Source organism: Aspergillus aculeatinus (genome assembly GCF_003184765.1).
Source record: "Aspergillus aculeatinus CBS 121060 unplaced genomic scaffold BO66scaffold_11, whole genome shotgun sequence".
Lineage (NCBI taxonomy): Eukaryota > Fungi > Ascomycota > Eurotiomycetes > Eurotiales > Aspergillaceae > Aspergillus > Aspergillus aculeatinus.
Window position 1 is genome coordinate 516,460 of NW_020291480.1, and position 14,116 is coordinate 530,575.

The following is a 14,116-nucleotide window of genomic DNA, read 5'->3' on the forward strand; positions in this document are numbered from 1 at the left end:
GGAGGAGGAGGAGGAGGAGGAGGGAGGGATGGAGGGGGGAAGGGACGAAGGTCTATGATGTGGACGGGGCATGTGTACAGTACACTGCACGTGCGGAAATAAGTATCATGTACAGTCCAGTCCGGTATGTAGGTGCGATGATGGCCTGGGATGTATGTCACTGGGGCTAGAGCTGAATGCGGAAGAGAATCACCAGATCAGCATTTCTGCGCTATTCGCCGAACAAAGCTAAAGCTAATATCTGAATCCCGAGTTCACGCCCATCAACCGCCCCTGGTATCTCTCCATAACCTCCCCCAGCTTCACCATCACGCCCGCAGCCAACGTCCGCACCTGCTCGCGCGGATCGCTCGTGTCTTGCACGGCGGGCGTCCGGTCGAAAACCTCCCCGACCCAGTCGCGGAGCTCCACGACCTGGGTCGCAAACTCGGTGACCAGCCGCTCTTCGCCGGTCGTGCCGGAGGCGACGTTCAGGTCGACTACGGCCAGGAAAAGTGAGAGGAGGGCGGAGAGGATGCTTGGGTCTTCGGCGAGCGGGCGGCCGTGGAGCGAGAGCAAGAATGACAGGGTTTCTCCCGTCAGGTTGGGCAGGTACGGTGTGTTGGGGCCCATGGTTGAGAGGACGAGGGTCAGTGTTTGGATGAACAGGCACAGCAAATGCGGCACGTAGAAGGGATTGTACGAGGGAGCGGTGGATCTAGCAACCAGAGGAAAGAAGTTAGTGTGCTCTCAGGTGCCAGGCTAGACATGGGGGAAGGCTTACGAGCCGAACTGCATCATCATCATTTCGAAACGTCCCTTGAGGGGATAGAAGAACCCTTGTGCCAACACCTTGTACAGATCCTTGACAGTCGACTTCTGCCGCTGCGCTTCACGTTGCTGACGCCTTTTTTCGACCTCCATGCGCGAAGAAAACGTGCGCACCTTGAGGGCGTTGGGTCCAGACAGTGAGTCTTCCGCATGAGCTGCAAGCGGCTCCAGAGAAGCTTGCGCCAGTGACCTGGTCAGGCCTGCGATGGGTGACTCTGTCGAGTAGAAGGCTTCCAGGCTACTTGGTAGCTTCTTCGACGGAAAAGAGGCATCTGGCAGGGCTGGAAGACCAAGAGTTTTGGCATCGGCTTCGCCGTTACCAGCTAGTTCGCGAGCACTTAGGCCGAGTGCGGTCAGTACAGCAGAGCGCTGCGGTTGAGAAAGGTCTCCGTCGAAGAATAGCGCTGCGAACCAGTGACCCATCTTCAGTGGCTGAGAGACGATCAACGCAATCATGCTTTGGAGCTGGTACTCGTGGAACTTAGGAAGCTTCCCCTGTTCCTGCAGGCTTACCACCACAAGAGCAAGCTCTTCGATATTCTCAGCAAGCTCGGTACCAAATCCAGTCTTGCGTCGTATCAGGGAAGGGGCGGTGGAGACGGCCAATTCAAAGCGTTCGACATTCTCGGTGTCCCGTAAGTAGGTGATAAGATCGCCAATGTATCTAAAATCAAATTAGTTGTGTTGTGGGTGAGGACTCGCTTTATGAGCTTACACAGGTGCTGTGGGCTTATTCCGCTGAACCAGTGTCGGATCTTCGTCGTCATCGGAGAAATCCTCGTCGGGTTTCTCGTAAGGAACAAGGTCATCATCCTCGGATTCTTCTTCGGAGTCCTCGATCTCTTCGATCGCAACAATCTTGGCCGTCCTTGTGTTGCCTTTCTTCGAGGTATCTACCCCCTTGGTGGCAGGAACTTTCTGTGAAGGCGTTCGTTGTGTTGACGGTGTCGACCCCTTGAGAATTTTGATCGAGTTGGGGGACCCTGCATTGTCCTGCAGATTGAGCAAACTCAAATACCACTTTGCCTCATCGCCTTCCATCTCTTCAAGGTCAAACTTCATGCCCTTGCCGGCTGGCTCGATCAGTTGCGATATCGCTGTACCAATGAGCATCCCAAGAAAGCGCGCTCGCCCAGAAGAGGCTGCCAGGCGATTTGATACTGTATTAAGGAATATCCCCGACCGACCCACACGCATCACCTCCAGCGGGTCAGTTTGTTGAAGATATCCGCAAGTCAGAAGGATAACTTGGGTGTTTGCTGAGATATGTCAGTCAGAGACTGGACTGGGGGTTCAGGGACACAGTACCCTCTTGACTTCTGATTGGGGCATGTTGAATGTAGAGCTTGTCTCCGGACTGATCAAGGCTCTTAGTGACCAAAGAGACCATCAAATCTCGAGAACATATGCCAGTCAGTACACAAGCTAGTGACATGTTTCCTTATCTCTCTCACCTGTCGTATGGGCGAAGCTTGCCAGCAGTGCACGGCGTAGCTCGATAGTATGTATGGAGCCGCCCTGGCCTTTCGACAGCCAATCAATAATCTGTGCTTGTACTTGCGGCCTATCCTTCGTGACAAGGGAGCATAAGGCTGCAGCAGCGCTAAGAACTTCTTGCGGAACACTCTGTGTCTCGTCAGGGATGATTGATGAAAAATGCTTCTTCTCAATGTCTCTGAATATGGCTTCTATGATTGCGATTTGCTCATTCGGTCGCAGATGGTCGAAAAGAGTATAATACTGCTGGTAGTTTGCTTCGTTTACAAGAAGCCCCAGATAGATCTCCCGCACCATATGGTCTAGAGTCCACGTTAACACCGAAGATAATGTCGGAGCAGCGCATCTTACCAGTGTACCCAAGACTCAACGAGCGTCCGGTCAAAGTAGCCATGGCTTTCCAAGCCTCCTCATTATCGAGAGGCAACTTTGAAGCCATGTGACATATGTTTGTGCCGAGCCAGGAGGCATACTTGGGCCCTTCTCCCACCCACGACAAAGAGCTGACCCCATCAAGGTCTTTAATCAGTGATATCGCCTCTGCGGCTGTCGAGAGGATCCTACTAGCAGCAACGTGGGAGAGCAATTCCCTCCATGCCGCTTGTTTCTGAGCTGGATTACTATAGAGACCTTCGATATCGGTATACAGACGGTACATCAGATCATTGGGCTCCAGCAGTGCACAGGTCACTGACAGGATGCCTCTAGCCTGGAGCTGATGGCCCGATGCACTCGCTTCCTGAGCAGATGACCGACAGGCGGTGATGAGAGAGCGAAGCTGGGCCAACAAGCAACTAATACCTGCAACGCTACTGAGGCATCTTAATAAGGCCGCACGTAGTTTGGAGCTCGATTTTGATCTTCGGGATTCCGCATGGACGGCATCCCAATGATCCGGAAGAGTAACGGTGATCAAGACATTGAGGATCTGCGCTGTTTTGGGACCTGGGACCCGTATGTCAAAGTCTTTCACTGTCGCTGTCTTAATTGCCGGGTCAAGGACTGCCAGGGCGTGAGCGAGTTGGTCCTGGTCGGGCTTCGACTTCAAAACCGCTAGTATATCCTCAGGTGACGAGACGTCCCGATTGAGTTCGGAGACAATCCGCTTCTCGGGGGTGACATCAGGCGACGACGACTCGGCAGCGGCTGAGATGAGTGTCTCTCGATCCGGCGTAACCGTCTTCACGACTGTGAGAAGTCTGTCCATGTCATAAGTGGATGAAACCGTCGATTCGGTTCGTGGTGTAGACGAGCAAAATTACCTCAGGTGGAAGGAGTTTGTATGGGATGTCATGTCACGTGAGGCGGGTGTTTTGTATTCGGAATCCGGTCCCTCGAACGATCGAGGATTCAACTCCAACTTGCTTTGCCCCTCGTCACCAGCGAACTTCTTGTGGTCTTATCATCCGCTGCATTACACCCGCAGATACAGAAGGTCGGAGAATCTGAAATCTTGGCCGGCTATACCATTCAGTTTGCATTCAATCCAGCGGTTGGAAAGCGACAGAACTGTTGTATCTCGGCTGTACCGGGTGAGATACACGCGCCCCAGAAACCTGGAGTATCAGCAATTCCGGTGGGAATTTCTTAGCTTTTTCTTATAATTCCATCCCACCAAAATGGTCGCCATAGACCAAAAGCTCCGATGGTACAGTTTTCTGGCCCGGCGAATTACGAGCACAGATGCTGAACCCGTCCAGGAAGCACTTGTATAATGTCTTGACGAGGTCGGGCCCATTCAGTGATGAGGACTGGGTTCCTGGACCAGAGACGATAAGCACTCTAGAATCATCCAAGATCTTGTAAGTATCGGTGATTGTCTCAACCGCGCTTTTCACTGATAGGGAATAGGGTCATGTAAGCTCAAAAAGAATCATCAGCGACTTATTAAGAGCTGACCGGGACCGTCCATAGAGGTGCTGGAGGCCTGGGATGTGAAATCCTGAAGAACCTGGCCTTATCAGGCTTTAAAGACATTCACGTCATCGACATGGGCAAGTTGCTCTTCATCCCTGCGCTCGAGTTTACCACCAACTAATTCACCAAGACAGACACAATCGACATCTCCAACCTCAACCGTCAGTTCTTGTTCCGTCAATCTGATATCGGCAAACCTAAAGCCGAGATTGCGGCTGCCTTTGTGGAGAAACGTGTCAAAGGCGTGAAGATCACCCCCTATGTCGGCAAGATCCAAGACAAAGACGAAGACTACTACATGCAATTCAAGATCGTTGTTTGCGGCCTTGACAGCATCGAAGCCCGACGTTGGATCAACTCGACACTGGTCGGCATGGTTGACTTCGAGAACCCGGAGAGCTTGAAGCCCCTCATCGATGGCGGAACCGAAGGTAACTTGCGTCCCTTCATTTCCCCCCAAAGACACCCAACGGAGGCTCATTTCCAGGAAAACAGGGTTCAAGGGTCAAGCTCGTGTGATTCTGCCGACGCTCTCCTCCTGCATCGAGTGCCAGCTGGACATGCACGCGCCCCGACCGGCGGTGCCGCTCTGCACCATCGCCACCATCCCGCGCCAGCCCCAGCACTGCATCGAATGGGCCCACCAGATCGCCTGGCAGGAACAGCGCAAGGACGACACGTTCGACAGCGACGACCTGGAGCACATCGGCTGGATCTACAACGCGGCGCTGGAGCGGGCCCGCCAGTTCCAGATCCCTGGGGTCACCTTCCAGATGACCCAGGGCGTCGTGAAGAACATCATCCCGGCCATCGCCTCGACCAACGCCGTCATCGCCGCCGCCACCACCTCCGAGGCCCTGAAGATCGCCACCTCGTGCAACCCGTACTTGGAGAACTACATGATGTACGCCGGCGAGGAGGGCGTCTACACGTACACCTTCGAGGCGGAGAAGAAACCCGACTGCCCCGTCTGCGGCAACCTCGCGCGCGCGATGACCGTGGACCCGAACATGACGCTGGAGGCCTTTATCGAGGCGCTGGGCGAGCGACCCGAGGCCCAGCTGAAGAAGCCCAGCATGCGCACGGAGGAGAAGACCCTCTACCAGCGGTTCCCGCCGCAGTTGGAGGAGCAGACCCGGCCCAATTTGAAGCTCAAGCTCAGCGATCTGATCGCCGATGGCCAGGAGATCGCAGTCAGTGACCCCGCCTATACCATCGACTTCCGGTACAGGCTGGATTTCAGCTAAGGAAGAGCCACACCATATGCTGCGGGTACCGGAATTTATATAGTGCAAATGCACACTAGTTTACGAAGAATACACGATTCTCCTACGATGAGCCATGTCAAGCAATTAGTAAGAGTCAAATCTGCTTTTTCTATTTCAAAAGTTGTTTCCCTGTCCGGACTCCCGACAAGTTGTAAAGAAGGTTTGTGTGGACCAACTTTTGTCCGTAAAATGTACAAACGCAGAAATAAGAAAGCACAGGACAACAAAAACAAATAGGAATCCAACGCCTGGCCAATGCATTATATAGCTTCAAATCATTTTAGGTGCGGGGAGGAAAACCGAATTTAGCGCGCAAGGTCAACGAGGCCCCGCTTCCATCTCGCGCATTTCAGCTTCAGCACCTTCACGCTCTCCAAGAACAGCACGTCGCTGTCGGCCTGGCCAACGCTCTCCACGTTGAAGATGAAGTGATCACGAACGCGACCGAGCTTCACCTTGCCCTGGAACTCTTCGTGTCGGAGACACTCGCGGCTGACGGTGTCCTTGAAGGCATCGCGCACGACGGCCTTCATCTCGCCCTCGTGACCCTCGTAGCCGCTTCCCTTCTGCGACGCCTCCTCCCGGGTGACCTGCTCCAGGCCGATGACCCCAGCGGGGAAGCACTTGACGAACTTGCGCGCGTCCTCGCCGACGATGGGGCGCAGGATCTTGATGTCGGGCAGGAGACGGTAGGAGGCGGTCGCGACGGGGGAGAACTTGGCGTGGTCGGCGCCGATGCCCTTGATGACGTGCAGCTCCATGTCGATCTTCTGGCCGGGGCGCAGCTTGGCGATGAGGATGTCCGGGTTGACGGGCTGGATGGCGTCGTCGCCCACGAAGAACTGCTCCTGCCGACCGACGGGGTGGAAGGTGATGTCCCGGGCGTAGACGTGGGCGTGCTTGTAGAGCTTGCGGGGGTCGTCCTCGCCGGCGGCGGCGTGGGGGTTCTTCTCACACTTGACGTCCAGGCGCAGGACGATCGTGTTGAAGTCGCTCGGGGTGCTGCCGCCCTCCGGGTCGTCCTCGGTGGGCTTCTTGAACCACCGCATCCAGTTGATGCCCTCCACGGAGCCCTTGAGGGGAATCAGACCCAGCCGCTGCGCGAGCACCTCGTCCTGGATGACGGAGGTGTTGTTGTGGACGAAGACGAATTCGATGGCGATGCTGGGCACCTCGGCCATGAGGATGCGGCGGAAGGCATTGGCGATCGAGGCGTCGACGCCGACCAGCGAGAAGGAAGCTTCGAATTGCTCGTTCCGGTGGAACTCGACATTGAAGTTCTATGTCGTGCGAGAGTAAGATACGTTAGCGCATGCGCGCAAGAAACAGGTTGGCAGTGAAGGAAGCTGGACTTGAGTTTGAGCTGGACGGACATACATCACGGAATTTTTGCAGGTTCCATTCGTGCGACTCGCCAGGCCAGTGACCGGGGAAATCTGTCGAGGCGAAGTTGGAGACGGTTTCGGGGTTGATATCGACAATCTGGGAGCGCAATTAGTACGAAGGGTCGGAGAAGCTGTTAGAAGCAAGAGCAGAAGAGCCAGGCATACCCGTCTACGTTGGAGTTCCTCCTGCGAAGCGATGAGGGGTGCCATGATGGGCGAGAAAAGTGGGGGAAATTGAAGAAGGTGACGGAGGGACAATAATTTGAAGCGGATTCTCAGAAAAGTTCTTTGACCGCAGCGGCAGTATTTTTCTGCAGGGCCAAAGGCGGCGAAGAGCGGGAGGGGGAGCAGAGCAGGGCTCTCTATTCTGCACCCAGCGGCAATGGCTGTCGGCCGCACTAGGGAGCTGAGCAATAAAGGGCCGAGCGGGAGACCAACCAGAGACGGCCTGATGACCAGAAAGCTCCCCTCACGTGACGGTCCAAAATGTATCTCGATTGGAAAGCGCAACCTCCAGAAGGCGTCACTGAGCCCGCCTCAATTCCACATCCCCAATTCCCGCATCTCCACCCCTCCTTCCAACACCTCCATTGTGTCTGGGCTGAGGGCTGTTCCGCCTCTTCTCACCCTCGTCCTTTCTACCCCGCTCTTCCGAATGGCTGCTCCCTTCGCTCGCCTGGCGGGCAATGCGCCCAAAAGGCTTTGCCTCCGCCCCTCTACCTTCTCCAGAAACACTGCTCTCCCCAGATGCCGCTCGATCACGACGACTCTGCCTCGCCGGCAGGCCGAGCCGACCAGCTACCAGGCGACCAAGCTCATTCCGACTGACCCGACCTTTTCCTCCTTCGCCAACAAAGAAGGTGCCTCCGAAGACGATTACGCCGCCGACATGGAGTCCACGGACACAGGGGCTAATCGCAAGATCCGCCATTACACCGTCAACTTCGGTCCCCAGCACCCGGCTGCTCACGGTGTGCTTCGGTTGATTCTGGAGCTCAATGGTGAAGAGATCGTCCGCGCAGATCCCCACGTTGGATTGCTCCACCGTGGTACCGAGAAGTTGATAGAGTACAAGTCCTACATGCAGGCCCTGCCGTATTTCGACCGATTGGATTACGTCTCCATGATGACCAACGAGCAGTGCTTCTCCCTGGCTGTTGAGAAGCTGTTGAACGTTGAGATCCCCGACAGAGCCAAGTGGATCCGTACCTTGTTCGGCGAAATCACCCGTATCCTGAACCACCTCATGTCCGTCCTTTCACACGCCATGGATGTTGGTGCTTTGACGCCTTTCTTGTGGGGTTTCGAGGAGCGTGAGAAGCTCATGGTAAGCCGCGCTGTCCGCGTCAATTGAGCTCCATTGAGCTAATCTGTGATTATTTATTCTAGGAATTCTACGAGCGAGTTTCGGGTGCCCGTCTTCACGCTGCCTACGTCCGCCCCGGTGGTGTGTCCCAGGACATCCCTATCGGTCTTCTCGACGATATCTACCAGTGGGCTACCCAGTTCGGTGACCGCATTGACGAGACCGAGGAGCTGTTGACGGACAACCGTATCTGGAAGGCTAGAACCCAGGGTGTCGGTGTCGTCAGCGCCGCCGAGGCTCTGAACATGAGTTTCACCGGTGTCATGCTGCGTGGATCCGGTGTTCCCTGGGATATCCGCAAGTCTCAGCCCTACGATGCCTATGACCAGGTCGAGTTCGACGTGCCCGTTGGTGTCAACGGTGACTGCTACGACCGTTACCTGTGCCGTATGGAAGAATTCCGCCAGTCCCTCCGCATTATCCACCAGTGTCTGAACAAGATGCCCGCTGGTCCCGTCCGTGTCGAGGACTACAAGATCTCCCCTCCTCCTCGTGCCGCCATGAAGGAGAACATGGAGGCTCTGATCCACCACTTCCTGCTGTTCACCAAGGGTTACTCTGTGCCCCCCGGAGAGACCTACTCCGCCATTGAGGCTCCCAAGGGCGAGATGGGTGTGTTCCTGGTCAGTGACGGTAGCGAGAGACCCTACCGCTGCAAGATCCGTGCTCCCGGATTTGCTCACTTGGGTGGTTTCGACCAAGTATCTCGTGGTCACTTGTTGGCCGATGCTGTCGCTATTATTGGTATGTTCTGCCCGTTCTTCACTCACAGAAAGGAAACAATCAGCTAAATGTTCTTTAGGTACTATGGATCTTGTGTTCGGTGAAGTCGATCGGTAGAAGTTGGATAAAGCGTGGCTGAGTATTTCCAAGACCTGTAAAACAGCTTCAAGACACGTGATTCTGATATGTGGCACCCAACTATTTTCTTTTGCTATTTAGAAGCGAATACAAATGACCAAGAGAGAAAAAAAGATTAATTGTCTATATCACTTGTGCGTGTATGGGAAGTGTGTGGGAGCAGGGAGCTGTGGTGATATATCAGTTGTACCAATTGGTTTTCATGGCGTTGACTCCGTTTGTTCTGATTTCCTATGTTTTCTGTCTCGTGCTGCACTGTGACCATGTCTCGAGTTTTCCTTTTATATCTTTAAATCACCCTGTGTATAGTGACCTCAAAATTTTTGACAAGTTTTGACACTGGAAACATGGTAGTGAGTAACAGGACCTAGTATCATGGGTGAGCTGACCTAAATTGGTCAAGAGGGAAGAGAAGTTGACCTGATCATGTACTGTACTGCATGTGGTAACTACTGTACTGTCCGTCCTGTCTATACGGCCGACAGGACGATCACGTGGGGATACCAAGATCAGGTGACGGGGGGCCTCGGGCAGATCTCCAGCTGATCGACGGGCGGAGCTACTCTTTCCATTCCATACTTACTTATGGGGGAGCCGCCCGAGACCAGACGCTCTCTTTCTTTGCTTCATACAATTTATCTTGCATAAACCTTTCTGCCAGAGAAAACACCCCCTCCCAGCTCGCAGATATACCTTCTTACTCTTTCCGAGACTGCATTCCTGTTTCGCATCTGCCCCACCCATAAAGTTCCAGACGTCATCTCCAAATTGACCGTACGACTCGACTCCGCAGAGCCTCACTCAACGGCCACCGGCTTTTATACTTGAACACCGCGGGAACCCGGAGTTGATGCCTTTGATCTTCTGAGAGTGTGTGCTGTGCAAGATCCCATTTTGCAAGATGTTCGCTACAAAGCGGTTAAGCAAGGTATGTTCTTTTTTTTTTCTTTTTTCTTTTTTTTTTTTGTGTCTCTCCTCATGTTCCCCCGCGAAGACAAATTTCCCCGGCTAACGTTACACCGTCCGTCGCAGGAGCTTCTCAAGGTATGAATGAGTTGACTTTGCCTTTCCCCCTCTCCCTACCACGGGTCCCTTAACAATCAAGGGCTATGCTTCCATTCGCAAGAACCTCGCTCTTTTCTTCTCGACATCTAGCATATAACACACCACACCCCTCAAAAAGACCCAGCCCACCAGCTAACACCCCGCGCCTGTTCGTGCCATACTATACAGATAAAAGAACACCTCCCGCCCGGCATCTCGATCGTCAAATCCGACAACCTCGAAGAATGGCTCATGGACATCAAAGTGCTGGACGAGAACCCGCTGTATCTGAACGAAACCTACCGGTTGAAGTTCACCTTCAGCAATAAATATCCAATTGGTGCGTTCCCCCACCTCCCTACTACCACAAGATAGAGAGAGAGACAGAGAGAGGGGTGATGGATGCCCCGCGATCTGAATCCAACCCCGCGCTGCTCTCCCACCCATGACCCCTGCCACTCACACCACTACACCCTCACATCTACACATATACCCCTGTATAGATATATGAGAATACGCATCGCTAATGCCCCCCCGGGGAAAACAATAGAACCCCCCGAAGTCCAATTCGTCACCACCCCCGCCGCCGCCGACGAGAATAACGCGACTGCAACCACCCACCCCCGCCGCACCATCCCCATTCACCCGCACATCTACAGCAACGGGATCATCTGCCTCGACCTCCTCAGCTCGGCCGGCTGGTCGCCCGTGCAGACGGTCGAGAGCGTCTGCATGAGCATCCAGAGCATGCTGACCGCCAACAGCCGCAACGAGCGGCCCCCCGGCGACAAGGATTTCGTCTCGTATAACCGCCGTCGGCCGAGGGATATCAATTTCATGTATGATGATGATAATGTATAGCCCCTTCCTCTTCCTGTTCTGGGGGCCTGGATTGGGGGGAAAGGGGGAATTGGGGGTGAGGGCGATTGAATGAAGAGGGTTGACAGGCGGGACCGAAGGAGTGAAGTATCATACTTGAGTGATCTCTTTCCCGCGGTTCGTTCTTGGGTTCTATTCTCACGCCTGTCGTCTGTTGTGTTTATCATCTGCATGGGGGGTCTATTGGCGCGGGCGTATCTGGAGTTTTCTTCTTGTTCTTGTTTCTGGTTTCGAAATCCCTTGGCTGGCTGAGGCTGAGGCTGGGAATCACACGAATCTCCCACATCTCCCATCTCCCATCTCCCACCTCCCACCTCCCACCTCCCACCTCCCACCTCCCATCCTTCCGCTAGCATTTGGACTTCCACATCCACATATCTTACTGCCTCGCCTAATGCTTCCTCGTCTTGCCTTGTCTCGTCTTCTGTTCCATCTGTGAATCCAAGAAATGAACCACGATATCTCTACTAATACTATTCGATGACTGTCTTCTAACTCCGTTACAAACCGTACGATGTAACCAGCCAGATGCAAAATCAGATTCTCGTTCACAAAGGTGGACATAACCCACTAGAGGACAAGGAAACTATGGACGGGGAATCATTTGAAAGGAAAAGAAAAATGCAGAAGGAGCATTCTCCACGGTGTGTGTTCATGGTGTCCAAAAGAAAAACAGGAATAGAAGCCAATGCCCCCCACCCCCAAAGCAAAAAGTGGCACACAGATAGTAGGGGTCGGAAAGACATCTCACCCCCTCTCTGCCCCTCTCTATCGGGAAACTTCGCTAAACTTCGTAGGACTCAACCACCAATCAAGCATGAGAGGTCTTCTCGCGAGCCTCCCGCTCCACGCGTTCGCGCTCCTCGGTCTCCTTCGCCTCGCGCACCTTGGCAAGGACAACCTCCCGGAAGATCGCGCCGCGGGCGACCTTGCTAAGGCTGCGCTTCTTGCGGCCCGTGGCGTCGCTTTCCGGGGACGAAGGCGCGGACTTGCCGTTCGGGGAGGCGGCCGCCGGGTCGGTCGAGTGGGGGGCCGCGGCGTCGGCCTCGCCGGCCGCCACCTCGACGACGCTGGGGATATCCTCGTCGTCGTCCTCCTGCATCTTGAGGGACTCGATGCGGTTGGCCAGCTTGATGATCTCGATGCCGCGGCGCAGACGCGACCGGGCGATGTAGGCGCGGATCTCGGGCAGCAGGTCGCGGTCGCTGGCGGTCTCGCCGGTCAGCCAGGGGTGCTTCAGGGCGTCCTCGGACGTGACACGCTTGGCGGGGTCTGGCTGCAGCATCGTGAGGATGAAGTCCTTGGCGTCCTGGGAGACGTCGCGCCAGTAGCGCTCGTGGAAGATGATCCGCCCCGAGCGGCACTCCTCGATCAGGTCGGTCAGGTTCTCGGACCGGAAGGGCGAGTAGCCGCAGAGGAGGGTGTAGGTGATGACTCCGAGGGACCACATGTCGACGGCCTTGCCGTGGCCCTTCTTCAACATCACCTCCGGGGCAGCGTAACCGAACGATCCCGCCATGCTGGTGAGAACTTCGCTGGGGCTATCCAACATCTTGGCGATACCGAAGTCGGCCAGAACCAAGGGGGAATCAGGGGCGCGGGTGAGGTATAGAAGGTTCTCGGGCTTCAGATCTAATGCGCACATTCGGAAATCAGTTTTCTGCGCAGAGCAATTTCGTAGAATCTGGAAGCGAGGCAGGAGCGCACTCACCTCTGTGGACAATGTTTCGCTCGTGCAGGTAATGTACGGCACCGAGCACCTGCCGGATGACTCGAGACGCATCCTTCTCTGTGAACTTTCCGTATTCGCAAATGCGATCGAACAACTCTCCACCTGTGGCCAGTTGCGTGACGATGTAGAACTTGTCCTATCGAGCTGTTAGAGGGAAAAGCAACGACGGAGCGAGCCACTGCGTTGACCGACCTTTGATTCGAACCAATCGACAAAGTGGACGATGTTGGGGTGGTTCAGAGCCTGGAGCATCTCCAGCTCATCGTAGACCATGCGCTCGTTGCCTCGGACATTCTTCTTCAGGATGATCTTGATCGCGACTTTCCCTTTGCTGCTATCCGCCTCCCGGACGATACCATATGTGCCAGCACCGAGCGTTCTTCCGAATTTGTAGTGGGATCTATACCGAAAGAGCAAAAGCACTTATTAGTACGCCTTCCACACGATATGAAGCAGGGGGGAGAACCGTACTTCTTCTCGTAGCTTTCCGGCTGTCCAGACAGCTTGTTGAGCATATTAGAGACTAAACGAGAATTCCCAAGGTTAGCGCATGCTGGTCGAGTCATTTGCTTGCAAAGAAAAGCGACAGATCAATGCACATGAGCCACACACTCCCAAGGCAAGACAGATGGACGGTATAAGGAAAACGGAGACAACAACAATGCCTCACGAGATTGGCGGACCAAGAAAGCAGATCAGAATGAGGAATCCACCCCAAACCCGGACACTGGGGTCACAGAGAAAGGTGATTGGGAATGAGGCATTCATGGGGGAGGTTGTGAAGCCCGACAGCTCCAAGACACCACCACCAGCAAGATAGGAGATAGGATAAGGAACAGCGATAGCGCTTCAAGGCAAGCGAAGCTACCACGAGGCGTGGACCATGTCTCGTGGGACGGGGATGGGCGATGAGAAAGCAAGCATGAAAGAGGCTGACAACGTACAACTCATCTTGACGGGTGATAAGGCCGATTATCCTGGCCTTAGGATCTAAAAAGTAGTGTGCGGTGGGTGGGCTCTGACCAGCGAGCGCGCGAAGAATCGATGGGAAACCCCGCACGTGCGAATAGTAGCGGGGCGGTTCAAACGAGGTCGGAGAAAATCCCGGTCGAGAGTCGTGGGAAAGAGATTGGACTAGAGGAGCAGTGATTACGGGTGAGTCTCTGACCAGATCAAAAGAGATAAACTGCGTCAGGTGTAAGGTAGAGAATCCAGGGGGAAAGGCAAGCAGACAAGTTGTGGATGAGCGATAAGGGGGGGGAGAGGGGGTACTGTAAAGTGTAAAAAAAGAGGGTGGAGGAGAGAGCCTGAGGGTGTAAACACACGGGCGGGCAGCGGTACTGTACCTGAGGCGTTA

General features: G+C 54.6%; 6 protein-coding genes across 6 annotated transcripts; 3 read left to right on the forward strand and 3 right to left on the reverse strand.

The window, feature by feature from the left end:
* Positions 1–178: 178 nt before the first annotated feature.
* Positions 179–3,536, reverse strand: BO66DRAFT_427097 (telomere length regulation TEL2 family protein). Its single transcript, XM_025650323.1, has 6 exons — positions 2,659–3,536; positions 2,265–2,609; positions 2,119–2,205; positions 1,526–2,069; positions 764–1,474; positions 179–697 (listed from the first exon to the last, which is right to left on the reverse strand). Exons 1-6 carry the CDS (start codon positions 3,512–3,514, stop codon positions 235–237), a joined length of 3,006 nt encoding a protein of 1,001 aa, XP_025506448.1. The 5' UTR covers positions 3,515–3,536; the 3' UTR covers positions 179–234.
* A 134-nt stretch (positions 3,537–3,670) lies between these two features.
* BO66DRAFT_389923 (NEDD8-activating protein UBA3) lies at positions 3,671–5,563 on the forward strand. The gene is made up of 6 exons (XM_025646890.1): positions 3,671–3,955; positions 4,008–4,109; positions 4,159–4,164; positions 4,222–4,301; positions 4,359–4,655; positions 4,720–5,563. The coding sequence occupies exons 1-6, from the start codon at positions 3,927–3,929 to the stop codon at positions 5,469–5,471; spliced, it is 1,266 nt and encodes a 421-aa protein (XP_025506449.1). The 5' UTR covers positions 3,671–3,926; the 3' UTR covers positions 5,472–5,563.
* Positions 5,564–5,592: 29 nt separating this feature from the next.
* Positions 5,593–7,117, reverse strand: BO66DRAFT_427099 (DNA-directed RNA polymerase core subunit RPC40). Its single transcript, XM_025650324.1, has 3 exons — positions 7,043–7,117; positions 6,870–6,974; positions 5,593–6,772 (listed from the first exon to the last, which is right to left on the reverse strand). The coding sequence occupies exons 1-3, from the start codon at positions 7,085–7,087 to the stop codon at positions 5,798–5,800; spliced, it is 1,125 nt and encodes a 374-aa protein (XP_025506450.1). The 5' UTR covers positions 7,088–7,117; the 3' UTR covers positions 5,593–5,797.
* A 295-nt stretch (positions 7,118–7,412) lies between these two features.
* BO66DRAFT_344804 (NADH-quinone oxidoreductase subunit D) lies at positions 7,413–9,420 on the forward strand. The gene is made up of 3 exons (XM_025644530.1): positions 7,413–8,204; positions 8,267–8,987; positions 9,046–9,420. Exons 1-3 carry the CDS (start codon positions 7,533–7,535, stop codon positions 9,081–9,083), a joined length of 1,431 nt encoding a protein of 476 aa, XP_025506451.1. The 5' UTR covers positions 7,413–7,532; the 3' UTR covers positions 9,084–9,420.
* Positions 9,421–9,698: 278 nt separating this feature from the next.
* BO66DRAFT_427101 (ubiquitin-conjugating enzyme E2) lies at positions 9,699–11,506 on the forward strand. Its single transcript, XM_025650325.1, has 4 exons — positions 9,699–10,032; positions 10,137–10,148; positions 10,338–10,488; positions 10,699–11,506. The coding sequence occupies exons 1-4, from the start codon at positions 10,006–10,008 to the stop codon at positions 11,007–11,009; spliced, it is 501 nt and encodes a 166-aa protein (XP_025506452.1). The 5' UTR covers positions 9,699–10,005; the 3' UTR covers positions 11,010–11,506.
* Positions 11,507–11,838: 332 nt separating this feature from the next.
* On the reverse strand, positions 11,839–13,274 carry BO66DRAFT_436296 (serine/threonine-protein kinase; the record flags this gene model as incomplete). Its single annotated transcript, XM_025650915.1, has 4 exons — positions 11,839–12,659; positions 12,739–12,895; positions 12,952–13,159; positions 13,231–13,274. 4 exons carry the CDS (start codon positions 13,272–13,274, stop codon positions 11,839–11,841), a joined length of 1,230 nt encoding a protein of 409 aa, XP_025506453.1.
* Positions 13,275–14,116: the final 842 nt, after the last annotated feature.